Source organism: Cyprinus carpio, chromosome B20, assembly GCF_018340385.1.
Source record: "Cyprinus carpio isolate SPL01 chromosome B20, ASM1834038v1, whole genome shotgun sequence".
Lineage (NCBI taxonomy): Eukaryota > Metazoa > Chordata > Actinopteri > Cypriniformes > Cyprinidae > Cyprinus > Cyprinus carpio.
In genome coordinates, this window is record NC_056616.1 from 1,068,783 (window position 1) to 1,094,268 (window position 25,486).

The window sequence follows — 25,486 nt, forward strand, 5'->3', positions numbered from 1 at the left end:
ATAGCTGTACTGACAGATATACGAGATCCAGAACAGCTGAGAAATAAAACACCTTCCAATTTCCTTCTAAAAATTATTTACTTTAATTTTTAAGAGAAAACTTTCTAAATAAAATGTCCTTAATTTGTTTTTGTTTTTTTCTCTCTCTAGTTTATTTCCTTGAGGTAAAATATTGAGACTCAAACCAACAGTAAGGCTATCAAAATATATTAAAGCTGAACATATGTGAATATAGAGATGTCGAAGTGATTTCAAAATTTTATTCATCTTACTGCTGGGTATGAAAATCATGTTTTTAATATTCCCTAACAAAAGGTTTGCTTGAATGTATATTTTCTAAATGTAAATATAAAGAAATCACCAAAATAACATTTCTGTAGTTGCCTTTTTAATAGAAGAGTATAAAACACCAAAAAAAAATATACTTTGCTTCAACATATACACATTTTACATATTTTATGATGAAAGATAGTCCACGTTGTTACCAAATGTGCATAGCTTGCAGTAAGTCTGGATTATAGCGTAGAGAGTCCCACTTTAATACAGAGCCCCAAACATGACATTTACAAGGGGGTAAAAAATAGATGCTATAGCCATGATTTAGAAATTTGTTCTCATAACTTATTTTGTTGCCACGTTTTGTTAATTCGTTACCTCGTGTCAGTAAAACCGTGGCCATAATTTAACTAAAACAAGGGAATATATTACTATAACATGCCAAAACTTTAATATTATCTCTCCACAAATTAGTAATGTTGTGGAAGTGAATTCTTCATTTTCCCCTCTCTTATGTCATGTGCAGGGCTCTACACACTCTTAAAAATAAAGGTGCTTCACCATGCCACAGAAGAACCTTTAACATCTGGAGAACCACAAAAGGTTCTTTGTGGCGAAAGAAGGTTCTTCAGATTATAAAAAGGTAAGAAAGAGATGCTTCTTTAAAGAATCTTTGACTGAATGGTTCTTTGTGGAACCAAAAATGGTTCTTCTATTGCATCGCTGTTAAGAACCTTTTAAACACCTTTATTTTTAAGAGTGTACTTCATGACAAAGTTCATGTAAACGATTTCAAAGCTCCACAAAAGCTTTTGATCTGAGGTGGGCTGGCTATTTTCGCAACATCTATTAATTCCTATACGGAATCAACTTTTCCCAGACACCTGTTTGCTAGCACTGACTCACCACTTGTATGCACTGCTGCTGCAAACTGCAAACCCAAAAAGGGATATTTTGCCATAGAATTGGTGTCAAAACTTGGTCGAATGCGCCATTCTGAAGGTCTCACAGTGATGATGTTAGTCAGCACTGCGTCTGAGAGCAGGAGGAGTACAGACAGAGCAGGATGAAGCTGTCTATGAGGAGGATGCAGTAAAGACAACGCTGCGTATGCAAACTCTGCGCCCTCTGGAAGCGCGTCAACAGCACCGCCAGCAGGATGAAGAAGGTGGCTATATTTAAAATCAGGAAAAGGCGTATGTACGAGATGGCGTTAAACATATCGTCACTCTCTGCCGTAGCCCCCACACGTACTTCTTTGAATTTCCGCCCCTTGACAAATCCCACTTTTCTGCCCTTTCGGAAATCACTGTAATCGATGAATGCCCTCGAGTCGCCGTCCGCCTCCTCCGGAGCCTCCTCATAGACACGCTTCATCGTCCTCTGCCTCTCCTTCTTCTCCCTCGTCTCGATCTGAGCAAAGATGTCTGTGAGGCTGTCGGAAAAGCTCGCCTTCTTGCCTCCCTTCCCTTGCTTCTTAGAAAGAGAAAACATCTTCTCCACAGTCCCGGGAGTCTTCCTCTTGTCCGAGGACTTGAGGAGGCGCTCTGCAGTTTTGTGGAAACTGTCCGTGTTGAGAACCCGTGAAAGGACGTGCCTCTCCAGCTGCTGGAAGACTGGTTTGACATGCTGCAGATTGTCCTCCACAACATTAACGTACTCCTCTACCTCCTCCAAGGGCTGCTCATTTGTCCCTGCTGATCTTTCAAACACTACTTTCTTTTGGTCCATCAACACCATGGCCATAGGCTTGGTGGGAACCACATCTGTGTACAGATAGACGGTGTAGGTGTGATCCCCGGTGACCAGATAGATGTCCAGTGTTTCCGAATCTCCATGCACGCTGAAACTCTGAACATCCACTCCGGATCCGAAGAAGATGTAGGCCACTCTGCTGGAAGGGTACCTGAGTGGCATAGTCACATTTACATAATTTGAACCATTATAGGGGTATCCACGGGGGTAGCTCCTGTATCCCACTGTTGCCTTTTCACTGCTGCCCGTATCGTCCAACCAGAACATCTTGGACGTTTCGTTTCCATGTCTGATCAGAGCACCGTGAACTCCATCGACTTGGGTTTCTTGAAAGGGAAAGTCTGTGTTGTGGAAGAAGGCGCTCATGCTGCGTGTCACGCTGCCTAAATGCAGCTGAATGTGGTCGACCATCAGCAGCAGCTGAGGATGAAGCAGCAGTAAGTTCCTTTGAAAACTCTTGATCTTCAGCTCGGGGTTGTAAGCGCCGTGACCCTCCCCGCGAATAAACACCATGCCCTGCCGCTCCAGAGCCGCCTCCACCTGCCCCTGGCAGTCTGCCGCTTGACCGTGCTTGTACTTAAGCCATTTAGAGTTACAAGCCTCTGTAACTTGGCCTTCCCATGGTGCAAAGCAGCTCTCCGACACGGCAGGCCCGAACATGACGGCATTGTTGAGAGAGGTGTATTTGGGACCATACAATGCCTCTGTGATAAACGGGACTCCATTCGGAGCAAAGGTAAAGGAGTTCTGGTCTGGGTGCTCGTGGCCCGCGTTAAAGTTCCGCCACCCTTTGATCCAGTCTTTGTATTTGTTTTGGTGAACCATGTCGAAAATAGCACGTCCCCCGAGCTTGCCTGACTTGAAGGACAGAAATGTGTGGTTTCTCCCAGCAGGCAGGGCACTTCCATAGGTCACCACTCCCCAGTCTTCGAAATAATGGAGGTGCGATGCACCATAATCAGGAGGTGGGGTGGGCTGCAGACTGGCATCATACCTATACAGAGGGAGAAGCACATAGAAAAGTTAGGTAAGCCACAATACAAAAAAATCTTGTTCTTGGATAATCAGAAAACGGTTTGGTTTTAGTTTGACCTTTTTAAATCAAGTGGCATGTGCATGTCATTTCATTTCATTTCAATCCTAAACAAGTCAAGAACAGAACATTTATTCATCTCTAAATGAAACGTAAAATAACAGGTGAGTTTGCTGTGAAACTGTTTTTCTCAGGTTTAAAAAATAAAAAAATAAAAAAATAAGTAACTTACATAGACTTATGCACATACATACAAACATCTACACACACACACACACACGTGTGTGTGCATATATTATTCTTGTTATGCACTCGTTTTCTTTTTATTTATTAAAAACAACTTGAAACAGCTTGACCCTCTAACGCTTGTTCTATTCTTGCTATATTCTAAATCTATTCTATTTATGTTCTAACTACTTGTTTTCTTTTATTAAAAATGACACTCTAACACTATTGCTCTCTATTCTTTTTCCATTCTATCTACTTGTTTTCTTTTAATGCATTATTAAAAAAAAGCATTGCTATGTGTACTACATAAGACCAACTGAGCACTTATATTATTGCTCCTTCGCTGGTTTTGATTGCCTCTGCTGTCCTCATTTATAAGTTGCTTAGGACAAATGCGACTGACTAAAAGTTTTTTTTTTTTAAACCCCATTCAAACCATTCTCAGCCATATCAACAACTCATAACAGGCAGATAAAAGTATAGTCACAATCTTTTTTTTTTTTTAAATGACAAAAAAAAAAAGCACATGGTGTGTTCACATTAGCAAACTTTTCTTGTAGGAAAAAAAGGTCTATTTCAATTATGAAGCAAAGCTCACACAGAAATCACTCTTAATTCAATAATAAAATTATTAAGACTATCAATGCTTCTAAAGAAAGTCAAATTACTTGAAAAAGAAAGTACAACAAAGGTGAAATTTTGCAACATTAGGTGTGTTTTCATTACCCTTCAAATTGCGCAAATTGAAATTACGAATTGAAAATGTGCTTAAGGGAAATGCGTCAATTTCGCAAAAACTCCAAAATATCGCAAAAAAGTTTAAACAAACACACAAATTAGTTTTTAATTAAATCAAAGAAAAAAAGGAATTATTAGCAAAACTGCAATGGAAAGTTTTTTTTTTTCCACATTTACAGGTCACATAGCGTATGTAAAACTTCATAAGATCATTCTTCAATGTACTATAACCTCCAAGAAACACTTCATACGTGGCCGCTCTCCAGTATAAGGAGCTTTCCCCACCATTAATGCTTAGACAGTTTACAGCGCACACGTCTGCGGCGCAGTGTGGCTCTGATACGACCACTGAGGCTGATGGAGGAGACTCTAGTCAATGCTTGTGTTTATTCCAGCCGCGCCACGCACGTTTCTGAAGCGGCTCTCTGTGCTGCTTCTGTAAAGATACACGCATACACCTCCTTTGAATAAATATAGCCCAAATCCATCCAAATCCATTGCCATGATTTATCGTGAGAGGCAAACCGTTACGTTTTAGTCACATAACATTGGTTAATGGAAACGTCGTCATTTTGCAATACTTTTTTAATCGACATTCATAAAATATCGCCAAAGTTTTCCGCAAATCTGTAATGGAAAATACGCCTATTGACATTTACCCTGAAACAAAATATACCGATGCATCATGGTGACCTGTTTAACATGTTTAAGAGGGAAAAATAACATCAATCTCGATCTAAAAATTTGAAAACTCACTCTATCAAAATCAAAGCCTACATCTTTGAGGGTTAAATACACAGTATTCCAAACTAAAATTTAATACAGAAAAAATGTGTGCAAAAAGTTAGTTTCATGCTCAGGAACCCAACAAATCTCACCAGAGGAACTCGGTGTGCAGCGTGCACCAGCGCTGACCCCTGCCTGCCTGTCCTGGGCCCTCCAGAACTCGATTCTGTCTGATTACCTCAGCCAGCCAGTTCCCGCTGCCATTTCGCATGACATACCGATCCAGAAACACCAGCTGACTCTCTGGCCCATAGAACCAGTTATAGTTGGAATCTGCGATTGCAACCGTTCTCTGAAAACCTGCAGGAGCAAAAAATACAGTGAAACATTCAAAACCTAATACGAGTGTGAAAGATCAAGTCAACAGAAATTTGTTCTTTTTGTTTCCTACAAACTGCGCAACAAGGGTTTATTTTCAGTCAGTGAGTAGAAGCTTTTTTGATTTCTGCAGAAGTAAACACTTTTTAATTAACGAGGTTGGGCGAAGATTAAAGGAAGAACAGCAGTTTACTGTGAAAAGCGATATTAAACCTAGCAACCACTAGAAAATATTTAGCCAGAATGAATCACTTTTGTGTAAAAGAATGTCAAGAGTAAGCACTGTCTTTAGAGGGGAGCTTTTAACTAATGAGAGTTTGATGTTAGTATTTTCACCAGTTTGTTTTAGTTTCCACAGAGAACCAAAACACTTGCAAAGAAGAGGCCATATAGTCCTAACAGTACTGCATCTGTGTGCATTCCCAGAGGGGATAGACAGATAGACTGAGCGTATTGTGACTGCTAACCCTCTCAGTCTCTTGATTTTTTGCTTAAGGTTTTGGTTTCCGCTTCAATAAAATGGCTTTTGGCAGGAGGTTGCAAACTGTCCAAACCTGACTCGTCTGTGGACACACACAAACAGCTTGACGGCTCTTAGTTCTTTGATGTGCACAGAGAGCTATTTTTGCGGTTGCAATTCAAGGTCTGAACTTTTGGTTTGGTGCTGGCCAGGTTGCCTGTTTATTGTTTTAAGGTGAGACCAGGCAACTGATCTGTAAAAGGAGTTTATTACTGTACTATGACTGGCGTGTACAAAGCACTTTGTTACCACAATTGTCCACTAGTAACATTTTTAAAGGGGGCGTATCCTGAGAAATGAAAAAAAAAGTAAAAAAATGAAAGCTACCAAAACATACTGCAAGTTTTTGGAAACTGAAGGTGCATTTATTATAACAAAATTTAACCTTGGGTAAAGAAATGAAATTTTAAAACATTTGCAATATGACATCTTGTAATAATCACAGAATGAAGCAAAGCAAGGTCTTACCAGGCAACACTGTCCTGTAGAGAAATGCAAAGTGTTTGTGCAGCCAGGGGTGATTGAAGTGGCCGATATCAAAGTGTCTCTGTACCAAAAACATGTACTGAAAGAGTGAACGAGTGGTGTAAGTTCCATACGCCACACCCTCGTACAGAGACCCATCAGTCACATCTTGGAGAAGCACCATGGACTTTTCCATGATGGCCAGAGCCTGTTTTGTCCAGAGGTACGCTTCCTGGAGGTATCCTGAAATACAGAGCAAAGTAGTAAAAATGGCAGCACAGAGAACAATTTGTTGTGAATATGGTGAACGTTGGTGCACTTTGGACATTATCTTTAACTTCATTCAATGTAGCAAAAAAAACAAAAAAACTACCATTTAAAATATTTTGAAGTCTCTATTGGACACTATATTAGGTTCTCCAAGGCTGCATCAAAAATAGAGTAAAACACGTAAATATACATAATATTGTTTATTATTATTAAAAAAAATATTAAAGAAAAAAAGGAATATTATTACAATTTAAAATAATTAATTTAAAACATAATTTATTCATTGGTGATGTCGAAGCAGAATTTTCAGCATCATTACTCCAGTCTTCAGTGTCACATGATCCTTTAGCAAACATGATGAAAAAACATTTCTTATTATTATTATTGGGATGAAAAGAGTTGTGTTGCTTAATATTTTTGTGGAAACCGTAATACATTGTGGTTTAGGATTTATTGAAAAACATGTACATATACATCTTTTGTAACAATATTCACTTTGACCTCCTGAGTGTCATGGCAATTAATGGATCTAACTGCTAGAGAGAGTTTATTTAAAGAAACAGGACACAGGTGAAACTAATCAGAAGCAAGGAAACAGACAAGGAACTAATAGATAGCTACATGTAAACAAATGATCTGAATTGAGGAATTAGGGAAACAAAAACAGCAACTCAACACATGAAAGTTGGGACACTAGATGACAATCAGCATTTTATAAAAATAGCAAAAAAAAAACAATTTCTTTCTTTAAAACACGGATTTTCTTTTCAACTTTGGATATACAGCACGCTGCAATGAAAGAATATTTTTCTTGATCTTGAACTTCAGCATTACAATTTATATGCAAGAAAACTGGCTGAGACTCAAGACTGCCTAAGGTGAAACAAATCCAAAAATGTCTATAATATTTTTTGTTTATCAATATAACAACATCAGTCATAACGTAACTAAACAATTTGAATTTCTTAAATGGTGTAAGGAACCCAGCGCTCAATTTTTACACAATGTTTCAGAGTGCTGTTTTCTGCAATACGTAGTTTTCTCATGTGCATGTACTGTAAACGGGCTAGTGTCAGCAAAAAGCAGTTCTTAGCCATTATATCTAGCTCATTTTAGCATAGAGAGATCGAGTTACGTTTGATGTTATAAATGATGAATTGTACAAGTTATAATTATGACCCTGGGAATCAGTAGTCACACAGACACCAAGACTTGTTGCAAACCTCAGTAAACCTTTGTGAATTCATGTACTAATTTGAGCTGAACTCTTAGTATAACACCAGCTTTGACATGCACAGCAAAACTTAATTTCAGGAAAATGTTTCAAATGAACTTCCACCTCCTCTGCCGGCATGCTTGGGTGAGTATGAGAAGAACCACATGAATATTTAGACTACAGCTCATCAGTTTATTGAGCAATCCTGTCACACCATAAATTCCTGGAACACACTAGGTCCACCCACAAACAGCTATCTAAGTTATTCATTACACACACACACACACACACACACACATGCTGGATTTACTCTCAGTGAACAACATTTACACAACCATGATATCAGCCTGCTCTGTGGATTCAGACTGCAGAAACCCAGCTCTCCAGCTCGAGTTATCAAAGCACAAATGATGTACGATCTGGCTGCACTATATTAAGGAAACATCCACACTAAATATTTCCCTAATTTTCATTGCTTTTAACACACATATACATATTTCCATGAATGACAGTGTTTTTTTCTTCTACTACAGTCTTTTTCTGTTACATTTCACAAAAAGAGTACATAGTTTGTTCCAATATTAGTCATGTAATTCTGAGCTCAATGAAGGCTTGGTTGAGAACGTTATGTTTGGCGAGTCTCACCACCATACCACTTCTGCTATTTTTGCTGTTTGTGTACTGTGTACATTTGACTAAATGTACAGTATACAACCAGAGTACACAGCTGTACCATACAGCTCAATGTACTCGACTTGGTGTCTGGGACAGAATCGACTATTCCTGTTATAAGTCACATTTTCAAAGTTATCACTTATATTACAACATATGTATAAAGAATAAAGACTCGTTGCAAGTGTTGTTGCCTTTTCCTGTCCTTGTGTAAAGGCAGTACACTTAAGCATACTAAGCATACAAAAAAAAAAAAGTACTTATGGAATGGTTTCAGACAATTACAATGTTATTTAAAACTAAATGAAATTGTATTGCATTTTACATTTATATATGTAATTTCCATCACACTTTAGTTTGAGGAACAACTATCACCATTAACTAACTAATAGCTACAATTTTTACCTCAAATTACCTCCTAATTTGCTGCTTATTAATTGTTAGTAAGACAGTTGTTGAGTTTAGGCATGGGGACAAATAAAGAAATCTAAAATATGGTCCTGCAGAATAAGGCAATAATATGTGCTTTATAAGTACTAATAAACAACCAATAAGTTAGTAATATGCACGCTAACAAGCAACTAGTTAACAGTTAGAATTGGTTCCTAAACTAAAGTGCTTCCATATTTATTGCTACTGTCTTTGGAATACAGCATTACTGACAATGTCATTGCTATTGAAATTTAAATATTAAATTTAATATTGATAACAAGCTACAGTTAAAATTCTGCAAAATACTAACTAATCACATTCTCAGAACCCAACAGTAATTTCAAAGAGTGTCTTCTTAAGAGCTGTGAAGGTCTCAGTAGATCAGGTGAAGGTTGGAAGCTCCTTCCAGCGCAGAGTAAATGTGAGAGCATACTGGAAAGCAACTTTGTACCTTGTTGTGATGAAACCTCCAGACGCTGGTGGAATATAGACGCTTAGGACAGTGCTGAGGTAGGAGAGTGCTGTTCTGGTGGTAGTTCTCATGGCCAAAATTAGAGCCTTGAGTTTAGTATAGGGAGCTACAGATGAAGTGAGACCAAAACAGTGTGATGTGGGCTGTTTTTGGTTGACTGAAGATCTAATGTGCCATGTTATAAAGTGTGAAACTGCAAAACCAGGCAGTCATCATCAAGTGCCAAGTGAAATTTACTGTAAGTGGCAAATAAAGAACTACGCACAAGTTCCTGACTGTCCTGACCTGCAAGATGTAGAAATGTTGGGTTGGTTGGGATTAGTAGGAGCTTTGCATACACAAGGTTGATCTTAAAGGGTTAAGCACCCATAAGACTTCTGTTTATCTTCAGAACACAAATGAAGAAATTTTAAATATTCTCACATCACTTTTGTCCATCCATTGAGAATCCATGCGACCAAAACTGATGCATCAAAAAGTAAAATAAGTAGTTCATACTTTGTACAGATGTCTATTTGTACATTTTGCTGAATCAAAGTTTTGGTTGCATGGACTTTCAATAAATGAAAGCAAGTCTTATGGGTCTGAAACGACATGAGGGTGAGTTCAAATTTTTCATTTTTGGGTGAACTAACACTTTTAGAGGGTGTTCTTTCATCAAGGCTGATCTCCACAAACCCACATCATTTACTGTATATCAATGCTGTTATTTTATAAAGAATCTTCTGCTATGAAACTGAGCTGGGAATAGTGGAAGGAGTGGGGTAAAAAGAACCTCCAGATATTTGGACAGATATGAGAGAAGCCGATTGAAAAAGGAAAAAGAACGGCAGGACATACTTTCAGGGCCAAAATCTACAGATTATGTTATGAATAGCTGCAGGGGAGGAATATAGACAGAGAGAGAAAGACAAAAGAGCAAGAGAGAGAGGGAAAATATCTGTTCTGAAATACTGGAGTCATGTGGAGAACTGCTTCACTGGAGAAATAATTACTGAGGCTTAAGTTCAGCTCTGCAGAATGACCCTGAGCAGCCTTAAATTCCAGGCAGGAATGCTGAGCGAGGGGGCAGACCCTTCATCTTCATAATGTGTGTGTGTGTTCAGAACACTGAACTTTCTCCAGAAACCATATGTTCGTTCAAGTGGGAGTAAAAGATCCTGTTTATGTGCTGTTACAGGAGTTTTCTGGTCATCTGGAGCATGTTGTCAATTATTGGCTCTAAAGCCATAAAATATTTATACTTGTCCTGTTTATCTTAAATTTCAAATGTGCTTTCATGACTTTTTTAATGTTTTTGTGATGCATTTCCCAACAGAATTCCAACACCAAGTGCATTACATTGAACAGGATGACACAGATGCTGTCCGTAGAGGCAGAGATAATATAAAGTGGACCAATCATAATGTAATCACAACACTCAGTTTTAGCGTCTTATCCTTCAGCTAAAAGAGCCAATCAAATTTTTCATAAAGGTAATTTAAAAACGTGTATGTTAACTAGACCAGCTTAAAAAAAAAAAAAAAAAGTTTAACAAGACTCCAGCAGTAGTTATGAAACTACTGCTATCAGATTTATTATTTTTTATTTGAAACATAATTTTTACAAACAGTTCTTACCCATAGAGGAGGTAGAGGAGAGCGGGGTAACATGAGCTACTTTAATGATTTCACTGCAAAATAAATTCAGAATAAAAATAATAAAATAAAATGTATTTGTTTCAAATAATAGTAACTATATATTTCAGGGTGTTGTGTACCCATGGAAATTAAAACAAGTTATTCAATTATTATGGTTTTAGAACAATGTCTTACTAAAAGAAAGTTAGTTGTATGGTACATCTTATGGTGGGGTTATATGCTGATAAAAATGACACTAAATCAAACTAATTCAAGAGAATTTTGAATGTATTAATCCCACTGATTTAAGTCAAAATTCATACTTGTAAGTATGTTTGTGTCCTGTTGTTCAACATGCCACCTAAACATTTTCAGTAAAGACTACGGTGGTCTTTCTGGGTCAGCAACAAGGAATCTATGAATAAATAAGATTTTGTGTGTTTGTGTGTGGATATGTATATATGAAAAGTTCATTTGCAAAGAACAGATAAATCAGTTTTTACAAATGTTCAAAAATATATGTATATATTTTTTTTTATTATCCTGCATTCCAGTTAATAATCAAACTGCAATTGGGTTGTTTTGATTAAAAAATAATAACAACACAAAATACAGTTTTTAAACACAATAAAATGCAATAAAAACATGATAACACCATAAAAAAAACATGATTTATGAAAATGAATAAAAACAGAGTGTGCTTGAGTCGAGATAAATTGAGCAAGAACTATCTTTCTTCGATTTGTGATCACTTGAATACTTTAGTTTATTGTTATCTAGAAACATGGGGTGGCTCATTTTACCCACTGGCTCTTCTGACCCCGTTCTCCCCTACCTACACAGAAAATATGTGTTTGGGGTGTCACCATGGTGTACGTAACTTGCCTTAAAGGCACCTTGATGGAGCTTCACACGTACAGGTGTGCAGATGCTTTCACACTGTCTGGACATAAAACACAGATTGCCAGACTCACCCTGGTTCATGACCACGAGGCTGCCAGTCAGAAGAGCAACACAGTTGGTGGGTTGGTGGTTGTGGAGGTACTGGAATCCCCAGCCGCGGTGGTAAGATTTCTCATACATGTACCGTGAAGCATTCCCAATCACCTGCAGGAAGCGCTCCTGCTGAACCTTACTGAGGTACTCGTGCAGGAAGTCGTATGCCGTAGCAAAGCCCACCAGAGAGTGAGCTATGGGAACCTCATCCCACGGAGCATCTTTCACCATCCTGAAACAAAACAGCTGCCTTTAAAACTCTGAAACACTGACTCTCTCACAAGCAACCAAAAAGTACTTTTCAGCCCTTTTTGTTTAGAGAGAGAGATTAGAAAAACAACAATTGCAGTGCTTTTATAAGCAAGCCTCTGGATGGCTTTTGAGAGGAAAGCTGCTGTCTAGTCTGCTAACTAAACAGATATTTGTATTGACAGTCATAGAGATTACCAAATTCAAGTCATGTGAAGTGACCAAAAAAAATCTAATAAAATGCTGATATTAATTACTGAAGCTATGATCAGAAGATCTGTCATGTCTGGATATATATAGAAACTCTCTGCTGACTGGTAACTGAATTTAAGCTTTTGTTGAGAAAAATGAACTGAAAAAAAAAAAAAATTATTATTGGTATTAATGTTAAAATAATGTTTATTTATTATCACTTTATTTTTGAGAATTAATTGCAACACATTAAAGTGACAATTTCTTTTCTCTAATTCATTTTTAACAAACCTGTTTCTTTTAATTCAGCAACGAATAAGAAGAGTAGTAAATATCATCAACAAATTTTAAATAAATGATGAAACAATAACCTAATAGACAGAGCATTAGGTCAGATGATTAAATATTCACATATACTAATATATAATACATTTATTTTGTGTTTTACCAAACATGACAATAGACATGAAATATGGCTTGGGATGCAAATGTTACTGTTTTACCCCTGTACTATCTTTGATAGCATTGCAATTGCTTTTAATAAGAGACCTGATTCATATTAATACATAGATAAAGTCAATACAGATTAATGTAGCATATTTGAGCAGACAAGTGAAGTGCGTTTCAATTGCAATTCACAGGACAGTATTAATATCTAGAAGTGAAATGGAGGAAAAAAAGTATATAGTTGCTTAAAAACCTGCATGGGCTGTGTTTTTTTTTTTTTTTTTTTTGGTAAGAAAGAAGAATTTATGTAACGTAAATGTTCATATTTAAGCTTCTAAAGAGCAGTGGATGCTGTAGATCTGAATCTATACCTACACTCTGGAGTGTGAGTAATAAAGACAACAATGTTATGAGTTCCAGAAGTTGGAGGTTTGTGTTAGGCTGGTCCTGGCTGGCCACTACATGCTGGCGGCAGTGTAAACGAGAGTGCAGAACCGCAGCAGTTAACCCAACCATCCACAGCTTAAACAGAACCTCCTGCGCTCATCTGAACACACTGGAGTAGGTAAGGAAAAACCTGCACTATGAATATTTAGGACTTGAAAATAAGTTTAAGAGCCGTGCACACATATGAGAACTAAAAACCTCTCTAACATAACTCCAAATATACAAGCAACAGAGACCCTAACAGTCTGACTTATGCATATAACTCCGGTTCCCTGAATGAAGGAATGTGACACTGCTTCAGCAGCCAGTGTGGGAGCTCTGCCTAAAAGTGAATCATTCCACAGAATCATCCCAATTTAGAGACATAAAGACTGTTGTGTTTCTGAATAAATGGGATGAATGATTGATTCAGTGATTCACTGTCATGACTCTAGACAGACACTTGTCCCCACCTATTCAAGGACAGGATCTAACCTGTATAATTAAAAAACAAACACCACCCATTACCGTTCACAAGTGTTTAAGACAACTGAAGATGCACCCCAAACCAGTTAGAGCCATTTTGCAATTGCTGTTACGCAATTGGCAGAGGTCACACACTTTCCAAATAAGAACGAATGTGTCGGAATTAAATGATGACAGTGGATTCTGGGTCAATGTGATTCACAGGTCAGTGAACAAATAAAACCCACTGGATTATTTTGTGTTGGTTAATGAATACATGGAAACCAGGTTTTTTGAGGACAGAGGGTTATCACAAGGGCTTCAAAACATCTGAAAGGCCCTGCATTCTAAAACTTTAGAAGGACAGTCTTTAAAAGGACAGTTCACCCAAAAAATTAATTTCTGTCATCATTTACTCAACCTCAAGTTGTTCCAAAGCTGTAGGAATTTAATTCTTCTGCTTAAAACAAAAATAAACACATTTTAAAGAATTTGGACGATCAAGTAAGGAAGGAAGGAAGGAAGTAAATGGGTACCAACAACTGTTTGATTACCCACATTCTTTAAAATGTTTTCTTTTATGTTTAACAAAAGAAAAAAAAAGGAAAATAAATCTCATACAGGTATGGAACAATGTGAGTAAATCACGACAGAATGTTCTTTTTTGGGTGAACTATCCCTTTCAGAGCATTTCTGAGATTTCACTTTTACGCATATTAGTCCAGATCAAAATCTGCAGTTAATCTGTGCCAATCATACAGGAACATATTGATCTTCATAAACTTTAGCAGTGATATCAGAGGCAAGGCAAGCACGTAAAAAGCATCAGGTACAAGTTCAGACATATCAGAGGCGAGTCTAAATGTCACTCACTGCGTTCGAGGCTTTTGTGGTTGTAGTGTCAGAGGCAGGTTTAGCTTGTAAACATTTTAGAGATAAGTTACAGGAAGCAATATGGTTGAAAAAGCAGGTTTCTGCAAAAGTATTATCAAAAACGATCAAGCTCTAGACTGCTAAAGGGACAGTCACATTGAACACAAAGCAGGCTTTGCAACAAAACTTGTGTGCAGATATTTTCACGCAGAAATCCTGATTCATCAAGACATTCTCATGATTCTGTCTCTCTTTTACATACTTTCTTGGAAAACATAGCATCACTACAACTTCTGAAAGTGACCAGAAGTGTTTTAGCTAGTGCTGTCAAATGATTAATCGCATCCGAAATAAACATTTTTATGTAATATGTGTGTGTGTACTGTGTATATTTATTATGTACATTTAAATGCACACACATACAGTATATATTTTGAAAATATTATTTTAAAATAATTCTATGTATTTACATTATATGTATATAATTTATACAAAAAACATTTGTATATGATATACAAATACATTTAATATACAAATATAACATTTTTCTTAAATATATACACATAATGAAATATACACAGTACACACATATATTATGTAAACAAAGCTTTTATTTTGGATGCGATTAATCATGATTAATTGCTTGAAAGCACTAGTTTTAGCATTACATAAAATTTTTTTTTTTGTGTTTTGTGTTTGGTTAACAGTAGTGACATTAAGACAGCAGCAAGTAATTATAGGCTGCTGTACCTTTAAGACGGACTGCATGGATCACATCTGATTTCTTTCTCAGCTGTTTACATTCATTTAAAACATAAATGACTGCGTTTACGAGAATGATCGTCGAGATGGGTATTTTGACATAATTCTGTTTATGTGTCTGTTCAAACACAAGATGTGAAAGACGTATCAACTCGAGGTTCGCAGGGTCTAAAACCCGTTTCTCTGTGTGTGTGTGTGTGTGCGCGGCAGCTGTGAGCACAGAAAACTGAACAGATCACATGCTGTCCGTGATGCAGTTTGTGCGCGTGCTTCAGGTGTGTGTCAGACAGCAAGACGAGACGGCAAGGAATTGTTTTCTGCAGTCTTTTTAACATCAAGCTATTGTCTGCTATATGTGTCGATGTAAAACTTTTAATTTTTGCAACATTTTTGAAGTAGCCTATTATTAAAATGATTCAGATATTGCATGCTGTTGCGATATGCATATTGCGATATTTACACTTGCACTTGTTTCGATAATTTCGATATATCGTGCAGCTCTACTCATTGCATAGGCACAGTTGCTTTTAAGGCTAAGCAGCACATTGAATGCATAAGCTCAGACACAAATTCACACACTACTGTACTTTACCAGTTGGGCTGCACAGCCATGCGCTCCATGTATTCCTTGGCTATGTCCAGTGCACCTGCGCGGTGTGGGTACAGCAGGCAGAACATAGAGAGCAGGCCTAAGTTGTTCCCATAGACTTCATTCCAGCGGGCACTAAACTCAGTAGGGTTCCAAGGGGGCAGATACTCCTCCGGTCGCTCCAGTATGGCCTCCCCGGCCTCTCGGATCTGTCGGGCCAAAGCCTTGTGCGTCCCCACCGCTGCCCGCTGCAGCTCCTCAACCTCTGGCTGGCCAAAGTACAGCATGGGGTGAGTTCCCTCGTAGTTCCCTCCGAGGAAGGGAATGCCTCCGCTGGGGTCCGCTTTAGCCAGAGCCGGGGACACTAGAATCCACAGTGCACTTATAAAGAACACTGTTGGTGCCCCACGGGTGTAAGTTCTCATTCTGGCATCAGAGAGGAAGAGACCACATCACCTTGCTCCCTCTCAGCTGAGGAGACAGAAAGAGAGAGGCGTTATTTTCCCTGCTACACTGCTGGGTCTGAATGCCTGCAGTAATTAGAGCCAGCTGTAGGGCTGATCTCGCCGGGTTTTTCTATGCATTTATGAAACGGAGACAAAAATTCACCCTGCCGCATTTCTTCATCAGGCTCTCAGGAAACACCTCTTGCCTAAAAGCTCCCTAGATACAGCACTCAAAAACACAAATAATCAAAAGGTCAACATGTCTGTATGATAATGGTGTTTGAGTAGAGTTTGAGCAATCTAAACCGTCGCTGTTCCTGAACCACTTTCCAGAACACTCCTCCACAACCTGCCATGCAACGGTCAGATAAAACTTTGCAATGAATGAATGATGTTGGTTTGACTGATTATCATGGTCAAGTATGAGCCCCTACTATTAGATGCTACACCATCTAAGAGTCGATTTTTTAATTGTTCCATTGTCAAAAGCCAATTAAAGGTCATTGCACACAGAGTCCGAAATTTTCGTCCTAAATTTTCGCACGTTAAAAAATAAATACGACCTCACATTGTGTCAGTCATGTTTACACACTGCCTCTGAAATGTTTGTCCGTCATAAAAAACTTGGATCGGGTTTGATTTTCTGCGTTTTCGCATCCGTAGCAAGCATTTTAGTAGGAAAGGATGACGAATATGATAAAAAAAAAGACTTTTGAATGCATTTTTGCTTGATAGTTATGGTTAACATAGGCTCAAACTATTGTTTTTGTGTTTTATTCTACAACATAAAATATGTCAATAATAGCCAATTTTTTAATGTTTGACGTTTCTTAGAAAAGACGGTTGCAGAGGTTCCCGGAGCCATTAAACATCATCACACCGTACAGGTCAATTCATTTACTCACTAGTCTGCTTTTACAGCTTTGTTGTTAGTTCTCACACTGCAAACTATTCTAACTAAAACAACCTAACTTGTAAATTTTAAAGTAAGATTAAATGATTTGTCAGTGTCATTTTAGCAGTGGTGACCTTGAAGTCATGCGACCATGGCGCAGCCTAACTTTAGCTTTTTAGTACTTGTTGTATTTCAACTAACATTTTTTTTTTTAAGATTTATTTTTGGCAACATCACAATTAACATGATAGAAAAGATCAGAGTTGAGAGAAAGATAAGTGGCAGAAACATCAAAATCCCTAAAGTCCCTATACAAACTACCCGTAGCGCAAACATCCGTAGTGCAACAGCACTGTGTGTCAGCACGCTGCCCACAAGGTTATCAGTGCCTCAACTTCATTATTTGTAAAAGTTGTGTTAGTTTATGAAGATTATCCTGATAATCAAAGCATGTAAGAATAATAAATTTGTTGGCCACAGAGCTTATTTTCTGCAATAATCCAAAAGAGAATAGGAAAGCACCATTGGCACACACATTTAATATATATGGTTCCAGAGTAATTAGACACATGCCATTTAAAGCGTCATTACTGGCTCAAAATAAAATACCTGAGGGGGCATTCGTTAGCCTAGCAATTGCCATTGAGATGAATAGGAATGCTAATGTATAGCTTTCCCCAGGAATCACAGACCTCCTTGGTTTGAACAAACAAAGCCACAGTGTTTACACTTTTGAGGAAGCCTGCCTACTTATAGATTACTTATAGCTGACTCGGTATACCGTACAAGCTGAGAAAGGTGAAAGTGAGTAAGTCAGCTGTCCAGACACAGAGACTGCTTTCTATTGTTTTGTTTTGATTAGCAGTGTTTAAGCTTGTTGTGTCTAAGAAAAGTCAGAACTTGCTAATATTCAGCGAACCACAACAGCGTCTTTCCAAGAACAGGAATGTGAGCTCTCTGCTCCTCCTCCAGACTGACTAATACGCCGTTGGTCAAATGGAAAATTAGCTGGTCCAGTTTTGTGGGGTGTCTAGACATGTGTCCAGTGCAGCCGGTATCTATTACCCCGTCTTAAAACACACACTCATCAAATATGATCCTTTCATGTTGCTCAATATATGAGTGATTTAATCATAACTTAAGCTGCATCATTAATTCATAATTTCCTTCCAGTTAGTACTGCACTCATTTGATTCCAGATAACTCTTTACGAAAGGTGAAACCAAATAGGGCGAGTCACAACAGTGGCCCTTGACCCCTCAACCTCGGCATTCCAGCTAGGAAACACATGGTCAAACAACTAATGCTTGCAGTAACTGTGTGTGAAGGATCTGAGCACACACACACACACACAGATGTAGAGAACAGGCTTGTTTTAATCCAGTTTGTCTCTTGAAGACTAAAAAAAATAAGCTACATATGCCATTTCTAATGTCCTTCTATAAATCTATCATACAGAAGAACCACATGCTGTCAAAGACAGAGATATCTAATTATGTTCTTCAGCTAAACAAAATTTTACGTGGTTATCTAGATTTTCATAAAAATGATGACATTTCCAATGCAAGTCTGATCGCAAATATCCCAAATGAAAGATCTACGAAAACATAAAGGCATTAAAAAATTAAACACGATTTAAATAAAGCGATTTATAAAATGTATACATTATAGTTAACAAGGACAACAAATATCTTTAACTTTTTTTTAACTTCGTTTGAGGATTCAATGTAAGATTCTTAGAATCTGGACTTCAAAACGCTCTTTAAAGTTCAAAAATTGAAAACTTATTTCAAATCGTAAGAAAAGTTACGAGTTCCGTTACCTCTCAGATCCACTGGCGTTATCTTAACCTTGACAAAAAACGCCGAAATCATGGGTCTCATGCCTGACGGAAAGCATCCGAGGGCCTGAAATGGTTTGTCGTCGATAGATGCGCAGAACCGCAATCAGCTGCGCAGAAAGCCACTAAACCAACGTCACATCTGCTGGAGGAGGTGCGCTTTGGAGGAGAGGGAGGGGAACATTTTCCCCCGTGGGTCCTTGCTTTCTCTCTTTACAGTAACACTTTCAGTGTAGCCTGTACAATAACCAACCTTCTTAAAAGACGTGGAAACCTTTATAATGAAATTTGGGTAGTGGATATTCTTCTTCTTCAGAGTCGTGGGTTTCACGTTCTACCATCTAAAGTTTAATGAATTAGCTACTATATATACACTATATAGTATTGAATTACCAAATTTATTCACTCTCTCTCTCTCTCTCTCACACACACACACACGTTTTTTCGGTTTATTTTTACCAAAATTTAAATATTGCACGATATAGCCTAGTTGTAGTTCTTAAATTTGTCACATGACCATTTAAAATTAACTATTGTAGGCAAAAAACAAACAAACAAAACATATTTACACATTACACTCTAACTTATAACTAAGAACTTTCCTCTTACATATTACTGTAAATTTGAACCCAGCATCCTGAATGTAATAATAATAATAATAATAATTAAAGATCTTGTTAGGTCTATATGTGACAACTATTTAAATACAATATTACTGAATGTTTGTCATTTATATTCAAATGTGAAATAATGAAATGCATTTCTCTGCATCTACCTTACCCATCTTCTTTAAATAGAATAAAACATTTAACATGCTGTTGAATATGAGCAATAAGCAAATATTGCATAATTTGCAAAAACACAATGGCATTCAGGAGCAACAACACATGAAATTTCTTAAACACTCGTTACATTTTTTTATTTTATTTTATCTGCACATATGAACACTTTCCCTGCACCTCAATAAACAAGCACTAGTGCTACTCACGACATACAGTAGACAATTTATTTATTTTTTCTTCAGAAAAGTAGGTCATGCTTATGATGAGGGTTTCCACACTTCTGTACCTATGATGAAGCTGCCAAGAGTCACTTAATACTCCGTTTTGGGCATCTCTGCAAAACCGTTATCATGCAGTGTGATTTATAACACTGTACCATTTTTTATGTAAAATCCATTACAGCCTACCACTGCAGAAACCTCATCAGAGCACTCAACATAAAAACATCAATTCCACTTACACTGCATTAAACAAATCATTATTAAAGCCCAGTGCCAGCACATACATGAAACAAATAACAGGTTTTAGATGAGAGATGTGCCCTGACACATAAAATCACTGAATGAGTGGGTAAAGCTTGGCACCATTCAACACCGGACCTGTGCAGGACAGAAACTGTTTACACTGACTATCACCCAACAGCACAATATATTTTTTTACACAATATGTTTCTATAACATTACATACACAGAAAAAAATCACCTCTCTTCATTCAATAACAATGAAGACCTGAAACGAAAGGCATTTACAAGGAATAGTTCACCACTAAATTAAAATTCATTTTTTACTCACCTTGTGTTGTTCCAAACTTAAATGACTTTCTATCGTCCTTGAAATGTCTAAAACATACATAGACTCTTAAAAATAAAGGTGCTTAAAAGGTTCTTAACCGCGATGCCATAGAAGAACCATTTTTGGTTCCACAGAGAATCATTCAGTCAATGGTTCTTTAAAGAACCATCTGTTTCCAACCTTTTTATAATCTGAAGAACCTTCTTTTGCCACAATGAAACTTTTGTGAAACAGAAAGGTTCTTCAGATGTTGAAGGTTCTTTATGGAACCATTTAGACAAAAAGGTTCTTCTATGGCATCATGGAGGACCTTTATTTTTAAGAGTGTAGGACTTGTTTGCTATATTTCATGTCTTCCGATGTGAGGAATAGACCAAAATGTGAGTCCTTTTTCACTGATAAACTTTCTCGTCAGCGAGATGTTAACCTGAGAACTGCTGTAACTGGATCATCAAGTCTGCAAGTTAAACAAATCAGTCTGACTGTAAACACATCATGTAGAAGATCAACGAGAAAAGAACCACCTCAAAACACCAATTCATTCAATGATCCAGTTCTTAAGTTCAGCTGACTAAATCAATGAACTTATGCAAGGGCTCTACAGCTAACAACTCACTGGAGGAAAAAATGGTCAGTAAATAACATCTTGTAGCATCAGAAGACTTGAAATGTAGCAGTCTCCGGTGCTTTTATTTCTGTCCTTTTACAAACTTTAAACTCTTGCTGTATGGAAAGAGTTGCATGAAGATTCTTCAACAAAGACTTTATGTTCCATCAACAACTCAATGGTTTGGAACAACACGATGGTGAATAAGTACCAACAATTTTTAAGTTTTGGGTAAACTATTCCTTTTATTACTGGCGCCTGGAAGCATGACGTCCATTTCTCCATTTGTCACAGAAACGTCTGCAGAATACAGTAAGCTACAGTAAACTAAAGCACTGAAATCATAATCAAATGATGGAAAGTAAAACAAACCGGCCCAGATCTGAACCAGTTACAAAACCTGCAGGTTACAACCCCCTTAAAACATCAACCAATCATAAAAAGAGCAAAGAACTCATGGCTGTTTCTTGATTGCATGAATATTCAATATAATTTGTGCCTTGCTTTCCTCAGAAAGCATTTACAACAGCTGCAAGAACAAATCCTCTGAGGTCATATAACATTCCCTTCATAAAAACTGGACAAAACAAAACAAAAAACAAAAAAACACACATAGCTCATGGGAAAGCTACATTTTTTTTTTCTCTGTACATCATTAAATGTAGTTTAATGGTAGTGGGTCCACAACGCTGGGTGAAACACAATACATTGTGACTTTCTCCTACAGTACATCCAATGATCAATGTACAGATATTCAGCATGTGTACAGACACAACTTCATACTGTGTATGCTGTAGTGATTCAGGAAGGGGTGAGAAGAAAATACACAGACAGTGCTCTGGGTGTTACATTCACACAGCTTTATCACTGATTGGACGAATGGATGGTCTAGCTCTGTGGTGAAGCTCCAGAACGTAACGGTGAAACAATCTCTTGGTCTATGCTGACAGGCGTGAGGGTTCGGGGCTAGTTCTCTTCCCATTTGAGCAGTGAGTCTGGAGGTCTGGGGTAATAACCTGACGTGATGGGCTTATCCGAAAAGAATCTCTGGAACTTAAAGTCTAGAGGAAGATCTAGAGGAGAGATGGAACAGGTGGAAGTTTTACAGACAAACTATAAAACAAACTATATGTACAATAATAGGACCAATAAATATTTACACTGAAAAAGTCTTAAGACTGAAATATTTCATATATATATATATATATAAAGAGTATGCAAAGTAATAACAGAATTAAATACTAATGATATTGCTGAATAAATTATTTTGCCTTTCAGAACCATGTGCTTAAAGATAAAATCTTTGAAATGGGCTAAATTATATAAATGTACTGATAATCTAATCAGTCAAAAAGTTTTTAAAATGTAATATTACATGTTATCATTTAGAACACACTTTAATTCAAAATGTTTTAAAATAAGAAACACCATAAATAATGTTTTGTACAAAGGTCAATATTTGCAGTGTTGACCAGCATCAGACGGCCTAAACCAGTAATTTTCTAATGCTTTTTATCTCAGACCTTTGGCTGACTCTGTACAGTATATACTGAACACATCACTGCAGAAACAGTTACCAGGGGAGTAATCGATCTACAAAGTCACAAGGCTCAAAATCACATTCGGTGCTTTGTAACTTTGCAGATTGATTACATGCACAAACACCTACAACACACAAAAAAGAAAGATCCCCTGGAAGTTTCAGGTCTTTGATTACTCAATTAAGAAATTAAGATAAACCAAACTCTACAAAAGATACTCAGAGTCATTGTATCCTCATTCTCCATGTTGAGGCTACGTTTTGGAGTAAAACGACAAATCTGAAGCTTTTCAATCAAATCTTAAAACAAAATATGATTTTGAAAGTTACGATGTACCATGATGAAATTTTTAAGACTGTGCACCATTTCTAATTTAGAAAAACGCAAAAAAAAGCACAAAAAAAAGAAAAAAAGAAAAGCAAACTGGGATATAGGTTTACTACACTTACCTGCTATAGCCTCAATGCTGGGTATAGCCATGGTGCTGTATGTGTGGATACTGTGGCAACACCAGGTGAGCCTCCGTGTTTCCTCTCCTTCATTCTTTTGCACATCCACAAAATATGAGCCCCACTGGTTTGATACAGCTGAAGGAGATTTCATTCCTTGATCCTAAGAGAAAGATTATAAGAAAGACAAACAAAAAGAGAGTGAGAGAAAGAGCACCCCCGGAGGGATTGTGTTGAGATTTGTGTGATAAAGCCTTTAGCTTTAAAAATGGGTCAAAGCTCTGTTCTCTTCTGGAAAAAAAAATGTTAAATGCAAAAAAATGAAATAAACCTGTTACAATCTCCAGCTAGAGTGCCCACGAGCTCAGCTAGAGGGCACACCATCCTGTACCTTTGCCATTTACACCGAACTCCCATAATCCTTTGCCTGGACTCATCAGATCTCATCATCAGTTCACAGCTGACTCATATTAGGGGGACTATAAAGATTACACTCACACATCGCTGTTTACTGTTGGCCCGTAATGTTTTCTGGTCTTTTGTGTTGCCTTGCCTTGGCTTAGTGTTTTTGATCTTGGACTGTTATCTGTTTTGAGATTGAGACTGGCATCCAATGTGGAAGATCCAGCGACACTGTTTCGGCACACTGAAGCCCCGCCGTCTCAGCACACTGAAGCCCCGCCGTCTCAGCACACTCAAGCCCCGCCGTCTCAGCGTACACAAGCCCCGCCGTCTCAGCGCACTCAAGCCCCGCCGTCTCAGCGCACTCAAGCCCCGCCGTCTCAGCGCACTCAAGCCCCGCCGTCTCAGCGCACTCAAGCCCCGCCCCGCCGTCTCAGCGCACTCACGCCCCGCCGTCTCAGCGCACTCAAGCCCCGCCGTCTCAGCGCACTCAAGCACCGCCGTCTCAGCGCACACAAGCCCCGCCGTCTCAGCGCACACAAGCCCCGCCGTCTCAGCGCACTCAAGCCCCGCCGTCTCAGCGCACTCAAGCCCCGCCCCGCCGTCTCAGCGCACTCAAGCCCCGCCCCGCCGTCTCAGCGCACTCAAGCCCCGCCGTCTCAGCGCACTCAAGCCCCGCCCCGCCGTCTCAGCGCACTCAAGCCCCGCCGTCTCAGTGCACTCAAGCCCCGCCGTCTCAGTGCACTCAAGCCCCGCCGTCTCAGCGTACACAAGCCCCGCCCTGCCGTCTCAGTGCACTCACGCCCCGCAGTCTCAGCGCACTCAAGATTAGTTCACTTTCAAATTAAAATTTCCTGATAATTTACTCACCCACATGTCATCCAATATGTTTATGTATTTCTTTATTCAGTCAAAAAGAAATTAAGGTTTTTGATGAAAACATTCCAGGATTTTTCTCCATATAGTGGACTTCAATGGACTTCAAACGGTTGAAAGTCAAAATTACACTTTCAGTGTAGCTTCAAATGGATATAAATGATACCAGACGATGAATAAGGGTCTTATCTAGTGAAACGATTGGTCATTTAAAAAAAACAAACAAAAAAAAAAAAAAAATTTCTTTGTAAACACTTTTCTCTCACTTCTGCACACTGTCAAAACCAGAAGCCGCTCCGGTGGATGACTGCCTCACGAAGGACGAATGCCTCTGGGAAATGTAGGAGAAAAGGAAACAATGTTTCCTTACTTTAGCAAAGGAAAACCAGTCTCCTCTTGGCTTATATTGAAATCCGACATTTTCCTTAATAAATCCTCGTTTTGTGCTTCTATTTCGTGAACAGCGTTTTGTATTGTTCTCTCTCTGCGCTCGTCACTAATCACGAAACGCCGACGTGCTACATCATCCACCGGAGCGGCTTCCGGTTTTGACACAAAGAAAAGTGTTTATAAAGCATATACACTTTTATTTTATTTTTTAAACGAACAATCATTCCGCTAGATAAGACCCTTATTCATCTTCTGGTATGGTTTATAGCCCTTTGAAGCTGCACTGAAACTGTAATTTTGACCTTCAACCGTTTGGAGTCCATGACGTCTACTACATGCTGGAATGTTTTCATCAAAAACCTTAATTTCTCTTCAACTGAAGAAAGAAATACATAAACATCTTGGATGACATGGGGGTGAGTAAATTATCAGGAAATTTTAATTTGAAAGTGAACTAATCCTTTAAGCCCCGCCCGCCGTCTCAAGTGCACTCAAGTGTCACAGTTTCAATGCTCTCTAGCGCACCGGCCACTACACACTCTAGTTCACTGGGCATAGCACTGTCTGTCTCAGAAATAGTCACATGCTCTCTGTCTTACCTGTGATGGCTATGGCCATTTTATTTGTTTGAGCTGCACACATCGCCACAGTTTCCGAGTTTAGTCCA

The 25,486-nt window shown here is 38.3% G+C and overlaps 2 protein-coding genes across 3 annotated transcripts in view; both read right to left on the reverse strand.

Annotated features, from left to right (window-relative positions):
* Positions 1-915: 915 nt before the first annotated feature.
* dse (dermatan sulfate epimerase) lies at positions 916-19,126 on the reverse strand. The gene is made up of 6 exons (XM_019089832.2): positions 18,963-19,126; positions 15,803-16,270; positions 11,775-12,028; positions 6,123-6,362; positions 4,909-5,116; positions 916-3,025 (listed from the first exon to the last, which is right to left on the reverse strand). The coding sequence occupies exons 2-6, from the start codon at positions 16,222-16,224 to the stop codon at positions 1,300-1,302; spliced, it is 2,850 nt and encodes a 949-aa protein (XP_018945377.2). The 5' UTR covers positions 16,225-16,270; positions 18,963-19,126; the 3' UTR covers positions 916-1,299.
* Positions 19,127-20,759: 1,633 nt separating this feature from the next.
* Positions 20,760-25,486, reverse strand: part of nt5dc1 (5'-nucleotidase domain containing 1) — a 70,517-nt gene continuing 65,790 nt past the window's right edge. The window contains exons 11-12 of one of the 2 annotated variants that reach the window (XR_006157551.1): positions 23,152-23,314; positions 20,760-22,234 (exon numbers count right to left, since the gene is read on the reverse strand). Coding sequence is in view for 1 of the 2 variants with exons in the window: in XM_042747324.1 (XP_042603258.1) it covers positions 22,128-22,234; positions 23,152-23,314 (270 nt within the window). In the remaining variant the exon portion in view is untranslated. The remainder of the gene's footprint in view (positions 22,235-23,151; positions 23,315-25,486) is intronic. The other variant, XM_042747324.1, reaches the window with a different exon arrangement.

Coding starts and splice junctions, on each gene's coding strand:
- dse (XM_019089832.2), bottom strand. CDS start 16,224: ATGAGAACTTACACCCGTGGGGCACCAACAGTGTTCTTTATAAGTGCA. Junction 12,029..15,802: donor ATGGCTGTGCAGCCCAACTG/GTAAAGTACAGT, acceptor GTTTTGTTTCAG/GATGGTGAAAGATGCTCCGT. Junction 3,026..4,908: donor CTGCACACCGAGTTCCTCTG/GTGAGATTTGTT, acceptor CCCTCTGTATAG/GTATGATGCCAGTCTGCAGC.